The sequence below is a fragment of the Propithecus coquereli genome, unplaced genomic scaffold (assembly GCF_000956105.1).
Source record: "Propithecus coquereli isolate 6110/MARCELLA unplaced genomic scaffold, Pcoq_1.0 Scaffold557, whole genome shotgun sequence".
NCBI classification, from domain to species: domain Eukaryota; kingdom Metazoa; phylum Chordata; class Mammalia; order Primates; family Indriidae; genus Propithecus; species Propithecus coquereli.
This window is the reverse complement of record NW_012151474.1, coordinates 994,208-1,021,110: the sequence shown is the minus strand read 5'-3', so window position 1 is coordinate 1,021,110 and position 26,903 is coordinate 994,208. Positions and strand designations below refer to the sequence as shown.

The 26,903-nt window shown below is 59.8% G+C and overlaps 1 protein-coding gene across 2 annotated transcripts in view; it reads right to left on the bottom strand.

Moving 5' to 3' along the window:
- Positions 1-9,652: 9,652 nt before the first annotated feature.
- The window catches only part of BANP (BTG3 associated nuclear protein), an 84,545-nt gene continuing 67,294 nt past the window's right edge, over positions 9,653-26,903 (bottom strand). For both annotated transcript variants that reach the window (XM_012657676.1, XM_012657675.1), the window contains 5 exons: positions 26,359-26,489; positions 24,720-24,782; positions 23,134-23,172; positions 11,139-11,282; positions 9,653-10,061 (listed from right to left, as the gene is read on the bottom strand). In XM_012657676.1, coding sequence (XP_012513130.1) covers positions 9,990-10,061; positions 11,139-11,282; positions 23,134-23,172; positions 24,720-24,782; positions 26,359-26,489 — 449 coding nt within the window. In that variant the 3' untranslated portion in view covers positions 9,653-9,989. The remainder of the gene's footprint in view (positions 10,062-11,138; positions 11,283-23,133; positions 23,173-24,719; positions 24,783-26,358; positions 26,490-26,903) is intronic.

Sequence of the window (26,903 nt, the reverse complement as noted above, 5' to 3'; positions counted from 1 at the left end):
CTTGTAAATATCGTACGAGCTGTCTGTCATTGGCTGCGCAATTACGATGGGTCGTGCATGGTCGCGAGCTGTCCGCCCAAACTCTGTCCCCGGTGGGTCGGGGGCACCCAGCCCTCCTGCCTCCCCACTTTGTTTTAACAAAAACACACACACACACACACACACACAAAGCTGTAATGAGATGCACATTTAACAAAACATGTAACTAATCGAGTTTGTCTGCGGCACATCCCAGCCCGGGTACTGCGAGATAAGCCCGTCACCTGGAACGCGTTAGGGAAGGCGGAGAAGAAAGGAAGCCGCGGATAGAAACGTTAATTAAGGCGGACGCCCACGGTCACCTCGGATCAGAGATGCAGACAGACGCTGCTCCCACCGAGTGAATTTGCCTTTTAAGCTCTTGGCATCTGGTTCGGCGCTTCCAATTTTCAACAGGAAAACAATGCTTTGTTTCGCCTTGAAGACTTCCCCGGATCGCACGCTCACACGGCTTGACTGCGAGTCTGAACGCGTTGATCGTAATCAATACTGATCGCCCCGATAGCGTCGGATCCAGTCTTAACGAAAGCGCTTCTTTCCTGGAGCCCTCCGTTTCCCCAGCCGCCCCCGGCCGCCCCCGGCTGCCGCGGACGCCGCACTTACCCCAGAGCAAGCTGTGGCCTGTCGTCGCGTGCCCTTCCCGTGTGGCCTGTGGCTGCGGACGGACGGCAGCCCGCACCCGACCCCACAGCCCAGGTGTCCGCAGTGGCCGCAGCGCCGGGTCTGCATGTCCTCGCGCTGGCTGGCTCTGGGCTGGGAGTTTCGACTTCCAGGCGGTCTGCATTCCCTCTCCCCCGCCGCACACTTAACCCTACTCTGCCTGGTTAGGAGGGGTCTGGACAAAACCAACGCTCCGTGTCAGGGGCGCAGCCCGATGCCCCACGAGGCGCAGGCCCCTTCTCAGCCCGCACCTGGCTTCCTTCTCGCTTTTTGCATAAACCAAAACAAGACGCCGGAAGACGCGGCTTTTCCAGGCTGTGTGGGTTCTCTCTGCGCACCGGGCTCTTCTTCCCAGACAGCACGGGGTGCACCTGCTGCAGGGATTCTGGGGGCTTGCCCTCGGGTCTCTGGGGGTCGCCTTGGAGGGGGCTTTCCTGGGAGAGGTGATGGCTCGGACCCCCTCCAGTCTCAGGGAGGCTGGGAGGTGCTGGTTGGGGGACTCCAGCCCCTCCTCAATTCCCTTCGGGGACCCCTAGCCAGCCCCAGCCCTTCGGAGCCTCAGCTTCCTCACCCGTAAGGTAGAAATAGTGCCCACAAAGGTGTCAGCAGGGCCACACTCCCTCTGGGGGCCCTGGGGACACCCTCCTGCCTCTCCCAGCTCCTGGGGCTCCAGGCGTCCCTGCGCTCCGTGGCTATGGCCACTTGAGCCAGTCTCTGCATCTGTCCTCACGTGGCATCGTCTCCCCATGTCTGTGTCCGCTTGCGAGGACACCCGCCACTGGATTCGGGCCCACCCTCCCTAGTACGACCTCATCTCTCATCTGAGCTTGATGACATCTGCAAAGACCCTATTTCTGAATAAGGTCACATTTGAGGCAGCAGGGGTCAAAACTTGGACAACTGTTGGGGGGACACAACGCGACCCAGAACTCACATATCACACCTTCCCAACAACCTGAGAGACGCTGAGGCTCAGAGAGGTTAAGCAACTGTCCCAAGTCGCCCAGCCGACAGGTGGCAGAGCTGCACCTGACCAAAGCCACTTTCCGCCAGGCTGTCGTAACGGGAGAAATGCCAGCCCGTGGGGCCTAGCGGGAGAGACGCCGCGTCTCACCTGGCACCTCCCTTTAAGGTCCGCCTAGGTGTCACCCTTGGATGTACCTGACTCAGGTCACGACGAGGGGATTAAACACCACCCTTGTCCCCAGTCGGCATCTGGAGGGTGGGTGGGGCGTGTGGGGCGCGGCACAGATCCACTCACTCAACACACGCTTGAGGCGCTGGCCGGGCGCCGTTGTGAGCACTGGGACGGGGCCGCGCAGGGCCGGGTGGCTCTGCGTGTTCGTCTGAGCGTAGCCTCGAAGGCATCAGGAGATGCGGCGGCATCTGCTCCGGTGGCGGGAAGTAAAGGAGATTATCTGCGATAGCGCAGACCGGCCGCACCTGCCGGGGTGGAGGCCAAAAGCTGAGGTTCCCCGAGGAAGAGGAGACGCACCTGTGGACGGCGCCGGCCCCGCTGAGCTTCCAGCCGCCTGCTGCGCCTTCGATCCGCCGCTCCGTACCTGTGGCGTCTGTTCCCCAAAGGAACCGCGTACGTCGGCGGAGCCCAGATCCTCTGCCGCGTGTCCCCGCGTGGCCGAGAGGCAGGTGCAGGCCACGGGGCGTTCGCATCACCTGCGGTTTCCGGTTAAAAGCCGGGCTTCCTGCTGTCCGCGACACTGTAACACTTTTCCTGTGGCAAAACGCAGTTAAACACACACCGTTTTGGGGGGGAACGCTGTTTCCAGAAAAACAGCTTCCTAAGGTTGTGAACTGGCTGTACTTGTTGGAGTCTACTTTCTAACCGAGAGTCCTAATATTTTATAAACAAAGCCTGAAAAATTTACAAGCATCAAAGTGGGGGATTTAAACCAAATGGTTCTCAACCTCGGCCACATACTGGACGCCCCCCCCGGGAGGTTCTCACCCCACAGGTCGCCCAGGGCACCCACAGCACAGCCTCCCGGGCGGGGTCTCCAGTGCCCACAGCTCCCAGGGGTCTCCAGTGCCAGGGTGAGGGGGCGGGTGGGGAAGGGCCCCAGGGACGGGCAAGCTCCTGAGCCCTGGCACCCCGCGGCCACTGTCTCCCCTTCGAACGGACGCCGCGTGGGACGGAAGCATCCAGTGGGCCCTGAGAGCCACCCCACACCCCACGGAGGGGAGGAAGCGCGGCCACGCAGACAGGAGCAGAGGGGCGCTCGTCTCCCTTGGGGATGGGGCTTTGGTGCTTTCTTCTCTCCCCCCTCCCCCTCCCCCGGCACTCAGAGTCCTGGCACCTGCCCCCACCCACTGGCTGCCACCCCCGTGACAACCCAAGACGTGGTCAGACACTGACACCTGGCCCTTGGGGGTGGGGGCAGAGTCACCCTAAGGGCAGGGACCCTCCTTTGCAGCCCGAAGGCTCTGGCGCCCTCACTGTTGGTGAAATGACCCCACAGCTGTGCCGGAGCCGGAGGAGGAGGGAGTGGGAAGGGAGCCCAGCCTGGGAGCACCGCAGCCTCCAGGGCTGGCCCGGGGGTCAGAGAAGCCTGAGAATAAACCGACTTCACCGCAGGGCTCGGACTCCGACTGAGCAGACAGGCCTCCCCCGCGGGTCGGCAGTGGGGCCGGAGCCAGCCGCGCCCACGGCGCTGAGATCATCCCTGAAACCCCCCAGTCGCAGATGGGGGCAAAGGCCAGCGGAAGCTGGAAGCTGAGCCGGGGCTGCTTCGCTGCGATCAGCCCCCTCTGGGCACCCTCGGGGATTCCTGGCACCCGGCCAGGCCAGCGCCACGCAGCCCTGGGGGCGGAGAGGGCCTGGGACTCCAGAGGGGCCGTGCCCTGCGCCCACGCGGCCTGGACGGCAGCCTGTGGCCCTGTGTGGCCACACACGAGGAACTCAAGGAAGCGGGGGGCCGGGTGGGAGCGCGCAGCGGGGGGGGGGGTGCAGCCCCAGGGGCAGGCGAGGGCGGGCGGAGGTGCTGCGTCTCTGACCACGGAGCAGCCCACCGGCCACGTCTCGGTGCGGCACCCGCGCCCGTCCTCGCCTTTGGTCCTGCGCAACAGTGAAGACTCAGCGCCCAGAACCTCTTGCCCAAGAAATTGGGAGTTGGTGACAAGATTAAGGAACTCCTGGTTTTGTGGGCTCCAGTTCATTATCCTGCCAGGTGCCACCTGCCTCACCTGCGGCCCCCAACTCAGGTCGGGAGGAAACAAACACAGGGGCGTCTTAGATGCTGCAGGGGGTGGGGACCAGGGGCCTAATCGCAGGTGAGGTTCCCCCAGGGCCCCGCAGCTCCTGCCACCAGCCAGGCCCAAACCCGTCTGCCCACTCGGTTCCCTCTGCCTTGGGAAGGTCTCGTCCAGCTTGGACGGCCCAGACGCCCCCTCCTCACAGCGACTGGCCCGGCCTCCCCCACCCTCTGCGGGAGGCTTTGCTGGACTCTTCCAGAAGCCCCCGGTGATTCGCACCAGCCAGGGTTTGGGAGCCAGGAAGCTCCCCTGGGCTGTGGCAACACCAAGGAAACCGCAAGTCCGAGCTGCCCGGCCCCCGAGGCGGGCGGGCGCCAGGCCAGGCCTCTCCCGCTCACCGTGTGAGAAGAGCTCGGCCAGGGCGGGCAGCGCGTCCCATTCGGCCTCCTCCCAGCAGTCAGGAAAAAGGTCCCTTCGGTTTCCAGACGGCTCTGTCCCGAGCTGTGGGCTCCCAGTCACCCGCCTGCCTGGCGCAGAGGGGACAGCAGCACCGGCCGGTCGCTGCTCAGTGACCGCGCAGCCCGGGCCTCGAAGGACGGCAGGGACGAAACCCTCCCGACAGGGAGGCCAGGGCCTCACTCAGGCGAGGGCGGCCCAGCTCACCCAGCCCAGCGCGGAGAGGCAGCCCCAGAGTTTGCCGGCATCCGCCTGAGGAGCGCATGTGTGAGAGCGTGCGTGCGTGCGTAAGTGCGTGTGCGTGCGTAAGTGCGCGTGCGTGCATAAGTGCGCGTGTGTGCGTGCTATCTGCGCATGTGTACGTGCACGCCTGAGGGCGGGGAGGCTCTCCTGGAAGATTAGGTAAGAGACTTACCTCCTGAGCCACGTGGCTCCTGGGACACGGAGGCCGGCCCGTGTGCAAAAACACTTCAGGAGGCTGGCGAGGACTGGGCGTCCACCAGAGGGATCGACTCCTTCTGGGAATGGGCAGCCTGGCCGGGGGAACGTGCTGACGGAAGGTGCCCGCCAGTCGGGCATGTCTGGGGGACAAGGAGGTGGCAGAGAGTGGATTTGGAGGCGGCAGTGCTGTGTGATTTTGCAGAAGTTGCCCAACCTTTCTGTGCCTTTACTTCCCCACTCAGCTGGTTAGGACGGGGGTGATTCTAACACTTCTCTCATTCACGTGTCCACCATCAGGGTCCGGAGGGATGCACAGGGGCACTGGGCACTGCTCGTAGCTCCGAGCAAGGCTTGAAAAACAGCAGCCGGAAATAGCAACTCCGCTGCAAAGCCCTGCACCCCGCGTCTCACAGACAAGGTGGCGTCTAGGTTTGCTCTGACCACAGCCGCTGGGTTTGGACTCACTTGCCTTTAGGTGGCAGTGGCCAGCGCTGGGGCCACCTGAGGTCTGGCAGGGCCCCTGTGAGCCGGTGCAGGCCCTGGGGGAGGGGCTGACGCCAGGGCCAGCTCTGGGCACAGACCCGTCAGGACCTGGGAACTCATCAGGCGGAAACACTGCTCTTAGCGGGGCGGCTGCCACCGGGCTGCGGCAAGTGCTCAGACAGCCACCCCCGCAGGGACCCAATGTCCCTGAGCAGGATCGAGTTAGAGCAACCCGACAAGGTGACTGTCACCATCAAAGACCCCCTCTTCTTTCAAGGACGTGTGAGCCCAGAGTCGCGAGGGCTTCGCGGCAGGACGCCAACCGCCCTCCCTCCAGGATTAACTTTCTGGCCCAATCAGAGTCCAAAAGTGGAGCTGGAGCTGAAAATAAGTCTTTCTCTTGCAGCCCACACGGATGATGGAGTACGAGCTTTTCCCACCGGTTTCTGGCAGCCCCCGGGCCACGTGCGGGGTTGGGCCAGAGGAGAGCCCTCCCCACTGTGGCCTCTTAACAGAACACGCACCGCGAGGCCAGAGGATGGAGGCCCTGGAGGTGCCGGCGGGGCAGGGAGACGGCGGGCTGTGGGGCGCTGAGTCCTGTCCTGGCTTCCGATGGCAGAACTGTCACCTCCGGGGCTGCCTGTGAGTCCAGGAGACCCCACCAGCCCAGGCCCCAGCCGGCCACGCGTCCTGCCTGTCTCTGGCACAGCGAACCCCACCCCGCTCTGCCAGGGGCCGCGCTGCCTTGTGCGTCTCTCGTGACGGGGCACCGCGGCTGGGGTGTCTCCTCCACGGGGCTGCCACCCTGTGTTCTGCGGACGTACCCAAGTGTAAAGTCAGGGCGCTTTCTCTCCCCCCACGTAGAAGTGACTTGACGTCATTTTCCTGGTCGGGTAACCGGCGCGGCTCACCTGTGCCTCAGCCGCCCCCGTGGCCCACCCGTCACGCTCAGAGCTGCCCCCGCAATCTGGGTCTCCTCGGGTGCCAGACTCACTGAAGGTCGAGTGTTGAGTCCTGGGACCAGAGACGGGGCTGCCACGTCCCCCCGGCGTTCTGCCGGCCGCCACCCTGTCCCCAGCCCTTGCGCGGAGCTGGGCCGGGACACCCGCACAGACTCCTGCTCCCTGGCATTTGCCGCCACACAGCGGGGGCTCGCTCGCGCCCATCTTCCTGCGGCGCTGCCTGCTGGGGGGGCGGCCCCTGTCCTGAGCCAGCGAAGGGGGCCTTGGGGACGGGGGGGCAGCACTTGCGGGTTGCGGAACTTCCTCTCTGACTGCTACAGCCGGTGAGCGGGAGGCTTCGCTGCTGGGGGGACGGGGAAGGGCGGTGGGGGGGCAAAGTAACGGGGAAAGGCAGGGACAGGGACAGGAACCTCCAGGCAGAACCGAGGGGCCCCCGGGAGGCGTGTGGCATCGCAGGGAATTCGCGCGTTGCTGTCCTCCCCTGTCCTCCCCGCCTGTTTGGGGCGTCGCCCATGGGGGGCTGGGAAGCGGGCTCGGGGGCATCCAGAGAGCGCGCAAGGTGGGGGGCGGCAGCGGCTGGCGCTGGCCTGGCGGGAGGTGGCCGGGCGGCATGTGCCGAGCACCCCCAGCGTGGCGGGGCTCCCTTGATGTAGGTTCTGGGACCGTTTCAGTGAAGCTTGTGGCTCCACTTGTACGACTTCAACATCTTCTGCAGCTCACTGGACTCCTTTCTTGATTCTTTACATATTTCCAGGCCCCTTTAACGACGGCTTTTCAAAGTTTCGTTTTCCAGCGACGCGGACGGTAGATAAAAACACAGTAACGGCTCGTGTGCCGACTTTGCTCCCTAAACCCTGCTGCGGTCTCTTAATACTTCTAACAATTTATCTCTGGAAATTCTTTCGGATTTTATCTTTGAAAATTCTGTGGGATTTTCTGGAACACGATGACATCATCTACAAATAACGACAGTTTTGTCTCTTCCTGTCCTTGTTTTCCTCTCCTCCCCGGCTCCCAAGGCCGGGAACGGGGCGCCCTGACCTCACGGGGATGTCGGGGACCCGCTGCAGCTGCAGGGCTTTTGCGGAAGCCCGCGTCAGGGCGGGGAGCTCCCTTTCGTTTCTAGAATGCCAGCGGTCTTGTTAGAACATTTTGAATGGATGCGGAATTTTATCAAGAGCTGCTGCTGCTGAGATGATCACGTGATTTTTTCCTCCTTTAATCCGTCAGTGTGACGTTCTGAGGTCAAACCAAGCTGCACTCACGGGCTGAGCACGACGTGGTCATGGGGAAAATCTATAGGATTTAGCTTAGTACTGTAAATTATTATAATTAATAGAAGAGCTCAGCAAGGGTGCTGGATCCAAAATAAACGAGACCTGACTGTATTTCTAGCAGCAGTTGTTAGCGAACGATAGTCTCCGCGCATCGCTAGACTTGACTTGCTAACATTTTGCTTAGAATTTATCGATGTCTGAGTAAGACTGTGATTTTCTTTCTCTGTGATCTGTTCGGCTTCTGATGACAATGAAATGCTAGCCTCATAAAATGAGTTGGGGAACAACGTTCCATCTCTTTTCATTTTCTGGAAGAGTTTGTGAAGGAATGGAGTAATTTCCTCGAGCGTTTGGTAGAACATGCTTCATCGTAGATTTCTGCCTGTTTTTGAGTTCACCAATCCTCAGCTATGTCTAATCTGTTATTATACCTATGAACTGAATTCCTAATTTTGATTATTCTATTTTCTAGTTGTAGAACTACCATTCGGTACTTTAAAAAGTTGCAGTTCATTGTTTAAGCTCCCCTTTTATCTCTTTGAAAACTGCAAGCAGATGAGATTGGCGCATTGGGGCGGTGTGGCCGTGCGGGCACAATGTATACGATGTATATTCAGGCGTTGGATTCCCTAAAAGCCCCGACTTCACCACTGTACAATCTGTGCATGTAACAAAATTACACTTGCACCCCACAAATGTATCCAATTAAGAAATAAATAAGGCAAAACAAGGTAAACGCACACATGCTGTCTTGCAGAGTTACGGCTAAGCCTATGGGTTAACTCCGACATCTGGTGCTGCTGAGGGTGTCTCTATCGTCTATTGTGTCGCAGGTTTTCATTTGCGTTGCTTTCTCTTGTTTGCCTGATTGTGCCTTGGATGCTGTATTTGCAAAATTGCTCGTGGACGTAATTGGATGTTATCTTCCTCCTAGAGGATCAGTGTTTGCCTTTGCCTGGCAGCCGGGGACAGCAGCCACCCAAGACGTCAGTGACTGAGACAACGTGAATCCAAGAGGCCCAGGTGCGGCCCTCCCAGGATCCAACCCAAAGGGAAGGGGGGCCGGGGCCCGTGTCCCCTGCAGCCCTGGTCCCAGTGCCCGTCCATCTAGCTGCTGGGTCAGCAGCTGTCCCAGGAGGAAAGTGACCCCGAGGGCCACCCCAACTCCCAGGTGCTCTCTCCTCACGCGGACCCTTGACTAGGAACCCTGCACTCTTGCGCGAGCTTCCCTGAGATTCTAGGTTCATTGTGTACGTTTTAGCCCTTGCGGGAGGGCCGTGTGCACCACCAAGCGGACACCCCCATGCTGGGCCCTTTCCTTCCTTGCCTTCTTTGGGACTAATTTTTCTCACTGACTTCCCCTTTCACCAGTCTGGAGGCCGCATACTCTGGGTGTCGGCGCTTACGACTCAGTGGGCCAAACTCCATGTGTGCGTTTCCCGCCATCTTCCTGAACACCCCCCGCCCTGTGCTAGTTCTTCTTCTTTTTAAGCCCTGGGACACCTTCGGTCCCACAGTCGGGTTTCCGGGCTGCCCACACACGCACCTCTTCCTCTGCTCTTCCACCTGGATCACGTTCCTTCTGCCTCCTTCAAAACCCCTTTTGGTTCAGGCTGCTGGTGGCAAACTTTTGCCCTTTGTGTTTTTAAATTTCTTTAAATTGAAGGCTGAGACTGAAAACCGTGCAAATCATGGCACACCTCGCAAGTGGGGGTGCCAGAGCAAGGACCCCCATGCCGGCCTCCCAGAGCCCCGGCCCCTGCCCGACCCCATCGCCCCGTCCTCTGCGAGAAATTCCTGACCCAGCGATGACTTTGTTTATAAAATGGGCACAGACGGGACCGTGGTGTGTGCGAGTCGCCAGGCGCCCGTGGTGAGCGGCACCTGGGAGGAAAGGGCACTGGAGCCGCTGTGGCCATAAATACATTTTATTTCGTTAGAAACGCATAATTACAGTGTTCGGGAGCATTTGCCCCTAGAAAAGTAGGTCAGCAGTATCTCCATGAAAACCGCCCGCCGCCTTGCGGACACCTGTCTCGGCGGCACTGAGCAGAGCACGCGGCAAAGGCTTCTGCCACGCCACTGGTTTTGTTTTTTTTTTTCAATTTTCTTTTTTGTTATAAACACCATAGCAAATTAAAAAAGCTGTTTAAACAGAAAAATATCAGTTCTTGATTTCCCACATGTACTCCACACGCCTGGCACCGGGCCTCCCTCGTCCTCCAGACGCCAACGGTGGGACTCGAAAGAAACGGGGTCTTCCGGGCGGGCGCGGCGGTTGCTGTTACCTGTTTAGTTTATTAGGACCCTCCCCGGTGGAGGAGGTGGCTTTCGGACGCACTTAACAGAACGCGCGGTGGCCGCCCGTGCCGGAAGCCGTGACGACAGGGCGTGGGGGCCGGGCTGGCGGCTGGGGCCGGCGCTGGGCTCGGTGCAGTTCCGGACCGGGCGACGGCCGCCCTCACTGGATCTGGATGGCTCCGTGCTCGAGCTGCATCTCGGGCTGCAGGGTGGGCTGCAGGCTCTCGGCTGTCTGCGGGAGGAGAGAAAGGGCTTTTCTAGAAAAACCACCACTCCTGCACGGCCAGGCTTGTCACAAAACAGCCACGACTTCCGTGCACGGGGTGAGACTCACACACCAGAGCTCGGAGGAGCCCGGCAGGTCACGGGCATGAAACACCTGGGCCTCGGTGGCGCCGGCTGCTCTGGAAAACCCAGCCCCTCCCCCAGCACACGCACTGGGCCGCCCTGGCCGGCGCGGCAGCTGCTTCCGCTTTCCCGTCCCTGCCCGTGACTCACGGGAATGACCTGCGCGTAGCCAGCGTCACATCCTTAGCTGGACGCACCGGCCGGGATTTCCGTTACCGCCCTGCCGTCCCGTGAGCTGTCCCGTGCTCCGAAAAGCATTTTAGGGGAAGTGACTTTGCTTCCCTTAGAGACGTAAGTTCTAACCGGTGAGTTACAGATGTTCAAAGGACTTTGAACACACACTCACAGCTCTATTTTAAGACAAGTTAAAGGACAAGTATCTGATCTTGGAATAAGCTCCTGATGGCCCATCTCGCCATCTGGAACGCGCTGCGCCGCGTGCAGGCTCTGTGCAGACGCCGGGGCGCAGCCGCAGGGGTCTGCGGGGCCCCCGGAGAAGCGGCGGGAGAGGCGGGGGGGCCGGGGTTGGGGCGGCCGGGGGGGGAGTTGTTCCTTGGGGCGGTGGGCCTTGGTTGTTCCTGCCGGCGGTGGGTTGGGGGCTTCACTTGGGGGGCGGCGGGGGTTCGGGGGAGGGGGGCCCCCGTTCTTCCCGTTCCCAGGAACGGGCGGCTCTGGGGGAGGTCGGACAGGGCAGAACTTCGTTTTTGCCTCTGAGTTTGTAAACATTTCCACAAGACAGAGTAACTCAAGAATCTGCTGAAATCTGAAACTGGGCCAGGATCCACCTTCTCACCTTCGTGTTTTCAGACGCTTATAAAAAATAAGGTCCTCGAATGAGTGTCTGTGTGCGAGTCCTGCGCCCTTCGGTGGCAATTCCCAGGAGAGTCACCAACAGAAAGGCCCAAGCCAGGCGTGCGCGTCAGCAGCGGGGCCCGGGGCCTGGGCACGGCAGAGCACTCACCTGCGCCCCGGCCGTGGGGTCACTCACCGGCGCCAGCTGGACGTACTGGACCTGGATGTCACTGCCCTGGAGAGGCGACCCGTCCACTCCTGCCGCAGCGGGGTCCGAGGAGGCCACGGCGATCAGCTGGGCCCCCTGCAGCACCTGGGGGACAAAGCAGAGGCCACGTCAGCGGCACACAGACCGCTCCACACGGACACCAGCCCGGCAGGCACCGGAAAAGTGGCGGATGCCCTGTCATCTCCTGAACAAGCAGCAGGGAAACGGCCCAGGACCACACCGAGGACTGGGGTCCACCCTGACTCCCAGATCGTTTCAGAGTAACAGGGTCGGCAGTGCCCACCCTCCACCTGATCCACCCACCAGTGGTTAAAATGAGAAGAGGAGAGAGCGCATGCGTACACAACTGGGTTTCCAGGCGAGTTTAAAACTCAACACTAACACCTGCCTGGTACGTCTGTCCGGAAACCTCCAGGCCGCTGCGATGAGCGCGGCCGATAGCTGGGACCTGCGTCGATGGCACCGCGCACCCTCCCGGGGAGACCCTCGGGGCCCCAGAGCGCGCTGACCCCGCGCGGCACGCTGACAGGCTGAGAATAAACACACACACGAGCATTTCAGATAAAGTTGGCATCTTTCTGGGGAAAAAAAAACTGAAGGAAAATGATTCAGTGTTTTAATTATGTTTTTCAAGAATCCATCAGCAGAAACTTCTAGTTCCCTCCCTTGATTTATGGGGTAGGATTTTCTCATTTCTGCCTCAAAACTAAATTTTTCCAGGCAATGTGGCTCTGCTTTCACTAAAGCCCAGTTTAAACCGAAACTGAGAATTTTAGGAAAAAGTAGCAGGAGACTCTCGTTTCCAGGAGCAGAGGCCTCGGCGTCGCAGGCTTGGTTCAAGTGCTGGTTCCTTCTAGCACCTTCCGGCTGTGTGGGCCTGACCCAGGCCCCCACCCGATCCCCAGGCCCACGGCGCCCCAGGGGCAGAGCGGTGTCTGCTCGGAAAGCCAGCGGGGCGGCCCCTCTGCGGGTGCTGGGGGGCCCCGGGGCCAGGGGTGCCACGAGCGCTGGCTGCAGCCAAGGAGGGAAACGACACCAAACTCCTGAGTTTTGTCCAAAGGAGGATGATGCCGTCGCTAACGTGACCCCAGAGGTCAGCACGTCCCTAAGCGTCCACTTCCCGTTAGCGAGTTCCTCGGACAGTCCTGTGGTCCGTGGCGTTTACCGCGGGTTTGTAAAGCTGTGCGCGTCCTGTCGAGACCCCCGTACGAGGGGAGTGTTGTGCAAAGGAACGCTCTTCTCGGCATCCCCGCCTGACATCTCGTGGCTCTGAAAGTCCCTCCGTCCTGCCCGCCCCAGCCCCTCATGCTGCCCCTGCCACGGCAGGGGAGGCGCAGGCCGCTCTGCGCGGGGAGGAGGGAGGGGCCGAGGGGCCGCGCCACCGGGGACACCGTGGGACGGTGAGGACGGCTGCAGGACGGAAGTCTGGCCGACCCCAGGCCCTGTGAGGGGGACAGGCAGGGGGATGGCGCTACAGGCGCAGGGACGGTGAGTCGCAAGGGTGCAGGAGCCAGGAGCGTGGGCTGGAGGCCGGCAGGGCCCCGGCTGTGGGAGGGTCTGTGGTCTGGCCGTGCAGAAGCCACGTCCTCCGCCTGCACGTCAGCGGCTGGTGGCCCCGTCCACACCCCCGCAGGTTGAGGGTTCCGACTAAGCCTGGTCTCTTGCCCTCTCCTCCACCGCTTCAGCCCCAGTGAACACTTCCCATTTTGCCATCAGTTTTTTTTAACAAAATTGGCAGAAAATTCTCAACTGCTTTTCCTTTTGTGTCTTCACAGACCACCCGCAAGCGCGGTGCACGTTCTAGCTCCAACCAGCGAGCCAGGCAGTGACAGCCCAGCAGTGCCCACGTCCCCATCCCCAGGCCCTGGGCACACGTAGCTTTACGTGGGCGAAGGGACCTTGCGGTGTCACAAGACTGATGACCTGGGCTGGCCTGGTGGGCCCAGCGTCACCACAGGGGCCTTCGACAGCAGAGCCGCTTTCCCAGCGCAGGGGTCAGAGACGTGGGACGTGAGCAGGACCCCGTCCCCACCCACCCGTCGCTGGCTTTGGTGCCGGATGGGGCCAGAGGCAAGAAAAGGATTTTCCCCGGGAGGATCCGGAAGGAACTGCCCTGCCCACACCCTGACAGCCGCCCAGGGAGACCCAGTCTGGACTTCTGCCCCCCAGAACCGAGTGAGGTTGCAGTGTGCTATGTAAGCCACCAGGTCTGGGGTCCTTTGTTAGGGTTAGTGGCAGTGGCAGCCCAGCAACTGCCTGCAGCCACTCAGCCAGGTCCCCAAAAGGCTATTAAAACACGAAACTCCCAAATGGAACCAAAACAACAGAAGAAACACTTAGAAAACCTGGTGGACCTGGCGGTCCCTGCCTCCAGGCGCGGGAGGCCACCCTTTCCGTCTACACTGCGAGTCTCGGGATGGCGGAAAGGCATCGCAGGGGACAGATGCGGCTTCTGTCACTCAAGTCCCCCCACTGACTCTCCGGCATTGCACAGGCTCAGCCAATCAGACGTCTTGCGGCCAACACTGTGGGGGGCGAGCGGCCCCCAGAGGAGCTGAGGGAGGGGCTGTCCCAGCCCGGGGGCACCTCGGGCAGCATCCCGCCCACACCCGGGCACCAGGCCCCGCCCGGCACTGCCAGCTGTGCAGGCCTCTGCCGACGCCTCCCTCCGTGCCCCGCGAAAGCAAAACACATCCCGGGGGCCCCCCAGTGCAGGTCACGAGAAGCCACGCAGGGCCCCGGCCTGGGCTGCCTCTGCTCGGCAGACTCCCCGTGTGGAGGATCGTGAAGCGGTTGACCGCCAGCCCATCTCCAGGGCCTGCAGGAAGCGCGCCCAAACCTGACTCGTCTCGGGAGCAGCTGCCCACCCGTGGGGCAGAGAAGATTGTTTTTATTTATTTTTGGTGTGAAGAGCAAAAATATCAAAAGTCCGTTCGAGGTAACATGCCGAGTTTCCTGAAACTCGGGCAGACGGAGCTGACCTATCCGTTCTCCAGAACAAGAGCTGCTTTCTCAAACCCACGCGCTCTGCCAACGCCAGGGTGGGCGTTGGGAAGACGAAGCCTGCTGTGACCACGGGTGACCACGGGGCAGGAGAGGAGTGACACACGGGTCCTGCCCCAGATGTGCCCCACCCTCACCATCCACCCTCCCCGACGCGCCCCTCCAGCTCCCAGCACCTCTCAGCCTCCGACACCCCCACCCCCAGCCTTGCGCCTGCCACCTCTGAAGAGAGCCCACGCCCCGGCGCAGGGTGTCTGCTCGCGCTGACCCCCCCCGCGCCGTCCACCTGCACCAGGACACCCGCTGGGCAGGCCCCTGCCGAGGGCCAGGGCTCGGGGTCCTGCGCTGAGGCCTCACGGGGGGCAGTGGGCCCAGGGGTCCCCACCACGTGTGCTCTGCGGCCGAGTACCTGGAGGAGCAGGGGTGGGGCAGCTGCCACAGAAGGAAAGGGCCAGAGCGTGAGCACCGGAAACCAGGCGTCCTCAGGTGCCAACAACCACGTGCGGCTGACGCGCCTGCGCCCTTGCGCTGCAGCCCCACACCGCGCACTGGCGAGGCGGTGCCCGCCGCCTCCAGAGAGATGCTCCGAGACACACGTCCGTGCCGAGGAAGACTCGCCGCACCCTCAACAGAGCAAACCCCGTCACGTGTGACCTGGGGCCTCCCTGGTGACGGGCGTGTGCGGGAGGGAGATGCTCCCGGCTTCACTCCCAGCCCCGGCGGGTTCTGGCCGCACCGCCTCAGCCTGGGCCCGTGTACACGGCAGAGACCCTGACGGGACCCAAGAAGTAGAGCACACGTGTCCCTACCAGGCGGCTCCATGGCACCCAGAACCCCAAACGCCTTCCGCGGCGCAGAGCCGCTCCCCACGTGTGGCTTCGCGACTGTGGGGCTGAGGCCGGGCTGAGGCCAACGTTCTGCTGAAGACGGGGTGGGGGCCCTGTGGGGCGCGTGTCCTCCAGCACCTGGGAACGTGGCTGTGTTTGGAAACCGTCTGCAACATACGCCGCGGCCGCCCTGCACTCGGGAGGGCCCTGCCCGACGTCCTCCCAAGAAGAGGGAAACCCGAACACAGGCACACGGGGGAGAAGGCCGCGTGACGGCGGGGCGCGGGGTGGGGGCTGGGGCAACACAACCACAAGCCGAGGACCACCCAGACCACCGGAAGCAGCAGGAAGGATCCTCCCCTAGCGCCTTCTCAAGGGGCTACGCCCTGCTGACGCCTTTGGCCTTCTGGCCTCTGGAACTGCGAGAGAAAGAATTCCTGTTGCTTTTAAGCGCCCCTGTGGGGATCGATTTTTGGGGTCATAGCCCAGAAGCGGTCTTCCCACTTCCAGACGCGCGGATGGAACACAGTAACCCCGTGCCCTGCGGCTGCCTGGTCAGCATCTTTAGTTGCCAAAGCTTCCGGCCTTTGGCCTCCCGAAAACCCCCTGAGGCTCCTGTCTCTCGCGTGCGGCTCCCCCAGGCAGGTTCCAGGGCAGCCTGCTCCCGCCCTTTCAGGAGAACACGCAGGGGTCTTCTCCCAAACGCTTCCCGGACACCTGCCCACCCCTGCAGCTGCGAGAGCAGGTCTGCCTGGGCCAGCACGGCGGCCGCGAGCACAGCTGCAGGACCGTGAGGTTCTGGGACAGCACGGACGTCACTCGGACCTTGCGCTACTCACGTGGCTTAAAGCGGTCATCAAAGAGCTGCCACCGTGCAGGAGAACAGCCGAGGGCGTCTTAAATGCCAGACTCCAATTTCCAACTGAGAAGAACCAGCCCTTTGGACTGATTCCTAATTAACCTGACTTAGCTGCAGTTAATTAACTTCTAACGAACCAGACTCGCGTCTCCCGCCAGGGGCGTCCCGAGTCCCAGGGACGGGGGCAGCTCCAGCAGCTGCTCAGCCCCCAGACTCACGGGCCAGGGGCCGACCCGCCCTGCGGGCGCCACACAACCTCAGGGCGCCCTCGCTGTCTGGGGCGACGTCCCGGGAAACCCACCTTTAGGGAGGTGGGGGCTGCGGTGAGAAAGGCGTCCGGGGACTAAGTAGCCGGAAATACCTTCATCCCCAATCCCTTTTCTGCATCCACGGCAGCGGCGCCCGATCCTGCCCTGCAGCTGTGGCGTCACGCCTGGGCGACACGTCACGTCAGCAGTGTGTCCACGCCTGGGTGGAGCTGGACGTACGTTGGGTTCTCGGGGAATGATCAGAGCTCACGTCACAGACGTGGTTCGCGAGCGCCAACTCCCACAGACTGGGCGGGAGGCGAGGGCCAGGCCTGCGCTGTGCGGCGAGGAGCCCCTCACCGAGCACGCTGCGCCCGCAGACCTGGGTGTGGCGGGAGGAGTGGACGGCGCCCCCCACTCCCTGGGCCGGCGGGGGCCCCACTGGCCGGCTGAGAAAACGAGCGCCCCCAGGACCCCGCCGCCCGCAGCCCTGCCCCTGGGGGCCCTGGAGCACTCCCGGGGAGGCTCGGCTCTGAGGGGCTGACGTGGGTGTCCCAGCCACGGTCGGGACACCTCGGAGTCCAAGGACGGGGCTCCCTTCACGCTGCGGCACCCCGAGCTGGGCTTCTCAGCCCACAGCAGCGCCGCCCCGGGGCACCCAGGCCACCGCCGACACCGGCGTCTCCTGTGAGGAGAAGCGCCATCCTCCGAAGATCAGACGTGCGTCTGCTGGTTCTGAAAGAGGAGCCGGCGCCGTCTTGCGGGGCCTGGCGGAGGCCCCGGAGCTCAGCCTAACGCTCGGCACTCGGATCCCAAACTCGCCAGATCCTTTGCACAGACTGAGACGGGGCCGGGAGACAACAGCCTTCCCGCTGGTGAGGCAGAAGAGGGCGCCGCGAGGAAACCGGTTCAAGAACTCGACACGCCACGGGCAACACGCCACGGGCCCGCGCTGATGTGTGAGAACCGCGCTGTGCAGGCTCGAGAACCACAAGCCACGGGCTCACGCCGCCGGGGTGGGAGCCGCGCCCCACGGGCCCGCGCTGCGGGGAGAAGGGGCCCCATTCTCACCGCTGTTCAGCTCCCCAGAGGTCGGTGAGGTAGAAACATAAGCTTCCCTTTCAATCATTTCAACACGCCGTTAGCACCCGCTCTAACGTCTTAACCAGGCGCGGGTCAGGACCGGATCTGCGATTTCTAGATGAAAGGTTCCTCATAAATACACAACGAACTTAACAGTCGCTCGGCGGTTCACCCTCGGAGTGAGTTAAAAAAAAGAAAAGTGGAGAATTATATTACACTTGAAACCCGTCTTCCTCCTCGGTGATCCTGTCCCGACAGGTCCAGGACGCAGCGAGTGGCTTCATCAGCCTCGCTGTCCCCACAAGGCCTCCGTGTCCTGCCTGTCAGGACGAGGCCGTGCCACTCGCCGCCCTCGAGCCGCAAGGTCCGGCCAGCGGCTCCTCTAACGCCGCCACTGCCCCACTGCCCGGCATCTGCTGGCAGCGGGGTGTGCCCTCCCGCTGAAACCTGGCCACGCCAGCCGCCACTAATGGGGACACAGAGGCACATTTAAAAGACAGTGACAGAAAAGCTTCGGAACAGCCCAAAGAGCCACCAAACGTTCCCTACACAGAGAACCTCGAACCTTGAACCCCAGAGCCCGCGAAAGGGAGCCCGTGGTTACTCAGCGGTAACGACGTCCGGCCTGCTGTGCGGCGATTTTAAACGGCTGCTCCAGACACTCTCGGCATTGACGAATTCGTGCGTGTGGCCACATTCTTAAATGGCTTAAAAGGAGGGGAGCATTTCCAAATGTCTTCTTCAATTTGTGCATCTCGCAATTAACTAAGTGCTAATTTGGAACAATCGCTATTGTATTCATCCACGCAGCAAATAGTTGCTAAGTGCTGATAAGGCCCCGCACACACTGCGCTGGGGACCATGAGGAAATCTGGTTTGAACATCATCAGGACTCTGGCTTAACCTTTCAGACGTGTATTTGAAAATGGGGGTGCTGAAACCGTCCCCCACCTGCCGGGCACAGTTGTGGGGTCGACGGGGGACACCAAGGGTGCCGGGCACAGAGATGGCGCCAAGCGAGGCCATGGCTTCCTCACACGTGACGCCAGCTTCAGCCAAGAGAGCCCTTCAAAGGCCCCGTTGTCTCGGCGACTAAGACACCGCATATGCAAATTCAAGGCGCCCTCGTCCAAGTTCTCTCTCTAAAAAAATTTTAATGTCCTTACCAGCCAAAGGCTTCGTCCAGCTTTTCCTGGTCCCTTGCCTGAAAGAGTCTTCTGTGTTACAACCGCTGGGACGGCGTCCGAGAAACTCAATAGGGACAAAATGACAGCCCCAAAACATCACACCTATTTCACGGAATCATCACCGCTCAAGCCTGACACCACCTTCCTCGCTGCTCAGAAAACCAGACGGAGAAGCCACCGCACGGTCAGTTCTCGGGTATTCCGCACCTGCTCTGCATGGAGTCACCCTGCCTCGTGCCGCAGCCTCTGCTGGGGCACAAAGGTGCGGGGTGTCAGAGCCGGGGCAGGAACCGCCTCCGCCCCGTCCGGTCGGGGCCACCCCCACGCCTGAGTGGGGGACCTGCAGAGACGCCGTCCGGGGCGGCCTCCCCACCGGGACGACGAGGAGATGCATAGGCCCTGTCACTTTCCCGGGGTGTTTTTCGGGAGGAGTCAACACCAAACTCACTCTATTTCAGAACCTTTTATGGCTTAAATTACATTTTCCACCATTTCTGGTAGGGAAGGCTTTTCCATAAGGGATTAATTCCCTGAGGCACCAAGACTCTCCCAGACCTGGGTTTGTGTTTTGGCACGCAACGCGGGGACGTATTTTCTGGACGGGACGTTTTCATTAGAAGCGGAGCGACATGGCCCGCTGTCTGTGAAGGTGAGGGGATCCTCCCTCGGTGACAAGCCGGGCAAAGGGGCCCGAAGCCCACTGGAAATACCAGAGGCCATTTGTCTGCTCCGGATAAAGACGCCCGGCACACACGGCCCCTTCTCCTCACCCCGTCCAAAAATATCTTCCATATGAAACGTTGGACACGCCCCATCCCTCCTAATCTTTTTCCCAGCTGGGTTGAGAGGGCCTCGTTGCAAGGAAAAGCTCTGGAAGCTACTGAAATTTACTCTTGAGCAAAGTGTACGAAGAGACGCTGATGCAGAGAGGGGAGAGAAGTTGAAAAGCTTCAAGAACGCCAGCGCCGTGCCAGCCGGGAATCGGCAAAGCTATTTCGGAGATGCACGGCGCGATGGCCTGGTGACTCACTGTCTGGCTCAACTCCGCTTCGTATACACGCGCCGCGTGCGCATCCCTGGGTTCCTGTGCGTGTGCTCGTGATTGGCGGTGGGTTTACCAGACCACACACAAAAACATCTAGGTTTTCACGTGATTTGATCCAAGCTTTTTTCATATACATCTTAGATGACATCAGCTACAACGACTTAGAAAATATTAAATACTGTCAGTATCAAAATACACGTGAACTGGAAACAGCGCTAAATAATTTCATGGGGTGTGATCCAAGCCACAAGGTCAAACCTCGAGCCTTTCAAGGTTTCCTCTGTGACTGAAAAATCTTCCAAACATAGAGAAATGATTGACCAGGTGGGAGCATCTCAACAGATGCAGCGTCACCTAGCAACAGAGTCTGGTACAAAGTATTCACAACTCACTGAGCCTGAATCCGCCGAACCCGAATTCTGTGCCGTGGAGCCTTCATCCCGAAGCAGCGCCAAGCACCTCCGCGCTCCTGCTCTGTGCCCAGCAGCCACGCAGGCACACACGGTGAGGCCCGACGGTGCCGCTTACTTACCCCTGACTCCCCTTACGCCTTCCTACTGTCGGTTACCTCCCCCTCCACAAACCCACGCACCGGGCAGAGGAGGTGCTGTCACTGCAGTCCCACATGGGGAGACAGGTCAGGACACAGGTCACCATAACCTGTGACCTGTGACCTCACCAGACTCCTTGGTGGTGACAGTGTGGACGGTGCGGCAGGACTGGGAGTGGGTGTGTTCCTGCTGCCGGTGGTGGCCAGATGGCATACAACGTTCATGAACCAGCCAAACGGTTCAAAATCATGTTTGAAAAGATCTCGTTGCGGTTTAAAGCTCAGTCTTCCAAGGAGTCCCTTCACCTCCTCCTCCCTCCTCCAACCAGCGACGCTGGGTACTGGGAGAGCCCAATATCCGCACAGAAGTCAAAGTGAGCCCGAGACAGATGTAACCTCGGAGCAGTCGGCCGGCGAAGTGCAGACAATTCGCACACAGCACCTGTCCCCCTTTGCCCGTGAACGGCTCTCTCACAGAAGCTGTGCCCACGGAGAACGTGACCCGTCAACGACAGGCGGGAACAGCAACGGCCGTCTCAGAAGCATTACCAGAACACGAGGGAACGGCGGTCAACGTCACGTCAGCACAGGAAAGGAAAAGCGGGGACGGGGGCGCAGGCCCCGGCCTGACCGTCGGAAGCAGGTGATCAGAGAAGGGCAGGGCCAGGCCGACTACCCAGAGCAGTTCTGGCTGTTCTGGAGGATTCCGAGTTTGTCGACGCACACCCGTTCCCGAGTGACAGTCAAACCTACGGCGTGAGAAGGTCAGGCTGATGAAACAGCCATGGATCCAAGAACTTAAAGAATGCCGTCGTGTAAATTTCCTCATGTTCTTGCGCTCGGTGTTGAGGGGGCCACGCAACGCCTTCCCCGCGCACACCAGAACGCGCCTCGCGTTGCTGAGTCTGGGTGAGTCGGACACCGGCACGGACGCTGGCTGCGGTGGCAGAGGCTCCGGCACGGGGCTGGGCTGTCTTGGCGTCCGCAATGGAGGACGGAGGTGGCGTCTGGCTGAGGGGAAAGAGCCCCAGACCCACGGCCCCATCCTCCTGCGGGCGGGGCCGGGCTGGGGGGAGAAAGGGGCCACGTGCCCCCCGCATGGGCCGTGCTGCTCAGCCAGCCCTGCCGGTGACGGCGAGGACGGTGGGTACTCGGTTCCTTTCGAAACCCACTCTACTCCCCAACTCCGGCCGGTCTGACGACGCAGCCGTGTGGGCAGCAGCAGTGAGAACCGGCCAAATGACAAAACACAAGTAGAATCTCCCCGAGTGGAAAAGAAGCAGGGATTAGCTAAACAGGTCTTCCAGGAAAAGGCAGCCTCGTGTGAACACACACTGCCCATCTCGGTCAGAAAGCCGTCTCCTCCAAAGCAGCTGCCGTCAGTGTCAGCACCGGCCCTTCCTCAGCCCCGTCTCTGCTCTGACGTCCCAGGAACGACCGATCACGGGAACCAGGAGGTGGGAAGAAAGCACGAGATTTCACAGGGAAAAAAATCAGATGGTTTATAAATTATGACTCATTTAATACAGAAAGCGATCCGTACGGCAGCTTTATCTTGTAGTGAGGCTGCTCGGAGGGTCGGACCACGTGACGAGCCCCGAGGGGGTGGTGGACGTGGGCTCTGCCCGCGGAGGAGCTGCCGGAGCCGCCGCAGCGCATGGGGGGAGTGAGTGGCCTCAGGACAAGTCTCCGGAGGATTCCAGACAGTGGCCCTTCCGTGCCAGCCCTGAGTGCCTGGGACTCGAACCTGCGCCGGAGCCCACGCACCTGCCCTGCCTGTTCGTAAACGCTGAAATCTCTGCCTCCGCGGCAGGGAGGACAGTTTTACCCACAAGCACAAACGTTACACTAGCACGGTATAAAAACCTGGCTACGTCTTTAAAATTCCAAGGGGACTCTGTCCAGGAATAGACAGAAACAAAGGACCGTTGACTTTTCTCATGACTTCAAGTCCAGCCGCATCTTAACTGTGATAAAACTCCACTACGAGTATAACACAAACCATCGAATCGTCAAAAACAGAGACAACCTCCTAACGAGGCCCATCCCCCGCCGTCCCAGCCAGCAGAGAGCGCCACACGAGAGAAGGGTGGGGAGAGCCGCGTGCTGGGCTGGGCTGGCCGTGCGCCACCGACACGGCGCAAGCGCCGAGGCAACCACCGTGGAGTTTTCTGGATTTTGCATTCCTCTGGCTTTGGCGCTTTTCCAAAGCAGCTATTTTGTGTTTATATATAAGCGACGCTACAGGACTATCTGATTAAAACCTCACGTTTACCTTTAAGATGAAACTTTCAAACTAAGAAACTCCGATTTGAACAGATTCTAGAGGGTCTGCGGCCCTTCTCCCTGGGCGCACCTGAGGGATCGGGGAAACCCAGGCCGCGTCCGCCCTCCCGTGTCCCTGACTCTGTGAGTGGCGTCGCCCCCCGGTGCCTCCGGCGTGTCTCGGCAGGCACAGCCGGGCCTGGCCTGGGACACAGGACGCACACACGGTTCTCAGAGGGAACGCGCACGCGGTGTTGGGAAACGACGGGTGTCATCATCTTGCTGTCACATGAGCGCCGCCTTTACGGCTCTCATGACCAACTTCCCAAGTTACGAAGATCACCCACACCTTTTGGTCATGACGCAGAAGTGACGAGCCCTTTAACAGAAACTGTCTTTGAAAGGACATGAAAACGTCAATCCACGAAACCACCAGCAGTTTCACTGGACCCTGGTCGGCAAACCCCGCGAGGACCCTCCTGGCCGGGGCACCTCCCTTTGCACGGGCAGCTCCCGTGGCTGTGTCCAGTGCGAATTCTCTATCTCTCAGATTAGAAAGCAGGCGAGCGGCTAGAGTCCCACAGCAACACGCAGGCGCAAAACCTACCTTGTTTGCACAGGCAGCTGTCGGTGCAAACACAGCATCCACGACAGTCGCATGAGTGTACGGAAAATGACAGCTAACTGGGGGCAGTTTCCTCCCTAAGGCAAAAGCCTCAAAGCAGCAAACGCAAAGCCCCACCCCGCTTGATCGGGCACCGCGAGGCCCTCTGGCCCCAAGCCCCCTCCCGTGAGAGCCGCCACCCCCGCCAAAGGAAGCCCCGTGTGTGAGCAAAGGCCAGGCGAGGAGCGAGAGGGGGACACTCACCTGCCCGTCCTGTCCGACGTGATGGATCTGGAGGTTGCCCTGCAAAGGGGTGATAGGAGGAGACAGTCAGGGACAAACACGCCAAGACAGGCTCAGACAGAGGCTGGGGCCGCCACGCCACCGGGACAGCTACAGAAACTCGACCCCAAAACAAAATATTTCAACTGAGTTTCTAGGGACTATTTTTTCTGAAAAAGACAAACAAAGCGACTCAAAAAAACAGTGCACCCATTACCTGCACCCTGACCCCAAATGAAAGTGTCATTTTTTTTGACTTTTTATTTTGAAACAATTTTAGATTTGTAAGAAGCACATAAAGTAGAGCAGAGAGGTCCCGTGCACATCTGCCCAGCGCCCCGGTGGGGTGACGCGCACAGTTGTGCCGCAGCGACACGGCCCAGACGGGGACACAACACGAGGCAGCCGACCCACTGGCCCAGGAGCCGCGAAGGTCTCACCGGGTGGAAATTCATTTCCACTAATCATGAAAAAGAGCTGTCTTAGGTCTGGCAGAGTGCTAAATGTCCCTCTGCAGCTATCCTCATTTCAACAAAATAATTGCTTGTAATTTCTTCTAATTTGTTGCATTCAATTTCTAATAAAAACAAAAAAAGACTGAATTATGTATACAAGATGAGTTCGGTTTTGAAAATTGGAAAAAAAGGGCAAAATTGGTAATAAAAAAATTAAAATTCAAGATTTTAGCATAAACGATAAAAAGCAAACGTGTGTTGACTTTGACTCTACTGGATCGATCTTCCTTCACTTCAAGTGACTACGAGCAAATTAAGAACCTGACAAGAGGGACACGGCCTCTGGAGCATGAGGAACCTCGGCCGAGCTGTCCCCTGGTCGGCGTGTCCCCCGCCAGAGCCCGAGCTGCGGGGCCGCCCTTCTGACGACTGCTGTGCTCTTCCTAACGTCACATCCGTGTAACAAAAGCAGCCGGCGCTGCTGCTGGAACACGAGGAAACTTTCAAAAACTAGCTCCAAAAAGCCAGCAGCCCGGAACTGCCACACGCTTCCTCTGCGAGAACTCCCGAGAGGCCCCGTGACAATCCACAGCTTCCCCGTCACCGCCAGCGCTCTGTCTGCCTCCGCGTCCCGTGTGGGGGACGCCTGGGGTCTTTGCAACAGACACTAGCAAAAGCTGGTGCCGTCACCACCTGGAAACAGGCGTGTCCGTCGTCTCCCAGAGACACGCTGAGGGAGCCCGCAGCTATGCACGTCACACAGCACGACGCGTGTGCGCTGCCGGGCCGGCGGAGAGGAGGGAGGCGTGTGAGGCCACCTGTGCGACCACTCCTCTGCCACGCAGGGGTCTCCCCAGGGGAGAAGGGCACTCTGAGGGCACCCCCAGCAGGACCAGAAAGTCTTCAGGAAAACAGGCGAGAGGCTGTGGAGACAGGTGGTCAGCACAGGGGGGCAGCCCGGACCTGCGCCCTTGGAGGCGGGCGTCCTGCGACCACGCCAGTGCGACATGTTCCCGGGGACTCCCAGCGGCCTGCCGAGCGGTGACACAGAGAGAAGCCCAGGGCGCCGGGCGCGGTGCCAGCCGAGGCAGCCCCAGCCCCGGGGCCACTCACCTCGCTGTCCTGCGTGATCTGCACCTGCTCCCCTTGAGGCACCTGGGCGATGTGGAGGTGTCCCTGTGGGATCCGCAGCAAGAAAGACACAAAGGAGCATCAGAAGACAATCAAAACCACAGGAAACGAGAAACATTTTCCGGAACGTTTGCTCTCGATTATCTGCTATATCGCTGAATTGTGCATATGGTATGTGCATGGTACAAGCTTATTGAATCACCTCTCCAAACTAAACTTCTCGTGCCTAGCCGTGCCCCCTCATCCCCAGCAGATACATTCCAAGAACCCCAACAATGGATGCCCGAGCCCTGTGCAGAGCACGCGTGCTCTGCCTCTCCCTCTACATGCGCGCTGTGTGGCGAGGACAAAGGGACGCATCTCATCCCGGGAGGGACAGAGCAGGATGATAAGTGACTACATCACACCACTCACAACAGCAAGGCCATTTACAACTGATAAACTGTTTACTTCTGGAATTTTCCACTTGACTTTTTGGGCCACAGTTTATCACAGGTAACTAAGACCTCAACAAGTACAACCGTGGCTGAGGGGCTGTGTAGCACACACAGAACATTCTAAGTAACTCTTAAAGGAGCAATGGGTCCCAGGAGAAATGGGTTAAATCTCTAAATGTACTAAACACATAAATTTACGAATGTGCATGGCACATGGAAAAGAGGGGAACAGAAAATCAGAATGACGACGTCTTAAAGTTCAGCTCGAAGGGACTGGAAACCTGGCAGAAACACCAGGGGGTCTCCCCGTGACAGGAATGCTGGGGCAGGCGGCCCATGCCGCGTGCAACGGGGGCTGTGTGTGCGTCTGCGCCGACGGCAGGGCAGCCAGCTCACTTTAATCAAGGAAATACTTACGTGACTATTTAAATAGCTCGAGTAAACAGTCATAAATGTGGTTCCAAAAAATCAAAGAACCCAGTTAAAATGCATTTGTTTATAGATATAGGCAGACGAACAATTCCTATAAACCTTAACTTAGCCAAATGAAGTACTTATTATCTTATTTGAAATTCTTAGTCCAAATGGGTCTTAAAATAAACTCCCATAGAATGTTCTATGTAAACCCTATGGCAAAGTTATCTATTCTGGAATTCCCTCAAAGAACTTTCCTCCTAACAAGATGAGAAGAGCTGCCTTTGTGAATGTCAGTGAAACAAATTTGATAAGCTTATTAAATTCACTATTCATGGCTGTCTCATCTTTTTTGGAAGGAGGAAAAAACCCTCCTACGAGCACCCGCGTTCTCCGCAAGCCTCCCCTCCTCCGGGCAACGTGCGGGGGCCGCATGAGACGAGAGCCAGCACCCCCTTCTCACGGAGCAGGGTCCCGTGCCCAGGAGGGGCCCGGGCAAGAGAGGCTCGGCGACAAGCGCCACCTTCAAGGCCCCAGGGAGCCTGGTGTGAGTGAAACGTCAGCAACATCCCGGGGGAAACGTAAGATTTGTTTCCCAGCGAGGTTTCTGGTTTCGCCCTCATCTCTGAAACGTAGCGCACAGCCGTGTACTTCTGCGTTAAGGGAGGTACGTGCGCTGCACCCGGCCGGCCGTGCGCCCCAGAAACGCGGTGGAAGCCGCCCCCCGGCCTCCCCCGTCTGCCCGAGACGCGATTGAGAAGGGTACATACTACTTGGACCTGCCCGTCCTCGCCGATCTGGTGGATCTGCACCTGCTGCGCGTTGGCCAGGGTGTAGTGCAAGGCCTGCGGCGGCGGCTGCTGGAGCTCGCTGGCGGGGGACGGGGCGCCCATCATCGGCTCTGTGGGGTGAGGCGGGGAGGGCGTGAGGCCTTCTCGGGAACCAGCCCCAGGGAACACGGAACAACACGCAGCCTCCCTCTCATGCCTCGCCCCCCAAGGGAGAGAAAAAGAAAGGTTTCGTCAGTGCGTCTCCGCTCTCCGGAGAGGTCGTTGATCGTTAGTGTAACAGTTTCTCACGTGGAAACCAGAAGGGCCTGAAGGACTGAGTGACGTTGTAACAAAACTCCTCCTATTCCCAGACTTATCTGAGGGAACCGAATTCCTCAGGATGTATCTGCAGAAATGAAAAGCAGGACTAAACCTGACATCAAGACCTGTTTCAGACCAGCAACAAACCGTATTTGTTCCGGATAATTAAATAAACTAGGGAAAAGCTCCATCCACTCACTTGAAGATCCATTTCCAAAAGATTT